We start from the raw sequence: 1,322 nt of genomic DNA on the forward strand, positions 1-1,322 counted from the left end.
GGTACACTGCATGGTCGTGAGGGGTTGGACGACTGGCGGGGAGACACGGAACAGGGCAATGCTGCCTTGGCAATGTCGGCCTCCCCTCAAAGCCCTCCCGCCTCAGGCAGCCGATTTCATGCCCTTTGCTTGGGGGCAGGTCCTGTGCCCTTTTTCCCTTGCTCAGTCCCGCCCTGATCGCCGGAACCTTATTCGCGTGGGACCATGGCAGCATTCTCACAAATGCACGGTGTCCTGCCGTGCTCCATGCGCTGCCAGCCTCCCACAACTCATGTCCCCCCTCTCCACTCGCCGTCGCACACAGCTGTTCCTGTGGGAGTTTGGGGGGCTGACCTCCCCCGGCGATACGCACGCCAGCAGCCTGCCGCGCGGCAAGGGGCCCGTGTCTGTGCTGCGCACGCGCCGCTCGCTGCGCGCCTGCGCCTTCCACCCGCGCAGCCCCAACCTGCTGCTCAGCGCGGAGGTGCAGGACTCGTCGGCGCCGGAGGACCTGACCCCGGCGCACGCCGCGCTCCGACCCTTTGCCGTGCGCGGCGTCCTGGGCGCCTCCTCCTCCGGCCGGGGGCCTCACCCTCCCGATGCGCCGCGGCGGCCGGGCGGCGTGGCGGGCAAGCTGGGGCCGGCCCTCACGCCCGGCCCCGCCGCGCCGCCGCTCGCGGCACCGCGCCCGCCCCGCCACCTGGGCTTCGTGGTCCCCGGCGCGTCCGCAGCGCCGCCCGACCAGCCGCGCACGCCCGACGCGGGCCCCGGCCCGGCCCCGCCCCTGCTGAACCCTGCGGGCAGCGCGGACCTGCTGTCCCCGCTGGCGCACCTGGCACTGGAGGGCGCCGCCGAGATGGCGGGCCCCTCCGGCGCGGCGCCGGCGGCCGCGCGCGCGGAGGAAGCGCCCGGAGGAGCGGGCGAGGCCGGCGCGGCGGCGCGGGCCGCGCTGGCGGCGGGCTGGGTCCCCCCCGGCTCCTCGGCGCTGCCGCCGTCCATGGTGCCCACGGGGTGGGAGGTGCCCTTCGGCGCGGCGCACCCGCCGGACGACGCCGCCGCCGCGGGGCGCGTGGGCGTGGACGAGTCGCTGGCCCCGCTGCCCCAGATCATGGCCGTCTTCTCCGCGGTGGCCTGGAACATCGTGGGCGAGGAGCAGCCGGCGCGCGTGACGCTGCGCCTCTGGTCCTTCGACCCCGCTCGCCCCACGGCCTCGCTGGAGGACCTGCGCCTGCAGGTCCCCGACGCCGTGCTGTGCTCGGAGATGGGCGTCTCCTTCTCGCCCTGCGGCCGGTACCTGGCCGCCGCGGTGGCCTGCCGCGCGGGGACGCGGCGCGGGGCCCCCG

The 1,322-nt window shown here is 76.5% G+C and overlaps 1 protein-coding gene across 1 annotated transcript in view; it reads left to right on the forward strand.

Moving 5' to 3' along the window:
• The window catches only part of F751_4306 (Activating molecule in BECN1-regulated autophagy protein 1), a gene marked incomplete at both ends in the record, with an annotated part of 8,492 nt that overhangs the window by 2,163 nt on the left and 5,007 nt on the right, over positions 1 to 1,322 (forward strand). The window contains one exon of the mRNA XM_011403578.1: positions 305 to 1,322. This exon is cut by the window's right edge and continues 2,527 nt beyond it. Coding sequence (XP_011401880.1) covers positions 305 to 1,322 — 1,018 coding nt within the window. The remainder of the gene's footprint in view (positions 1 to 304) is intronic.

Source organism: Auxenochlorella protothecoides (assembly GCF_000733215.1).
Source record: "Auxenochlorella protothecoides strain 0710 unplaced genomic scaffold scaffold50, whole genome shotgun sequence".
NCBI lineage: Eukaryota > Viridiplantae > Chlorophyta > Trebouxiophyceae > Chlorellales > Chlorellaceae > Auxenochlorella > Auxenochlorella protothecoides.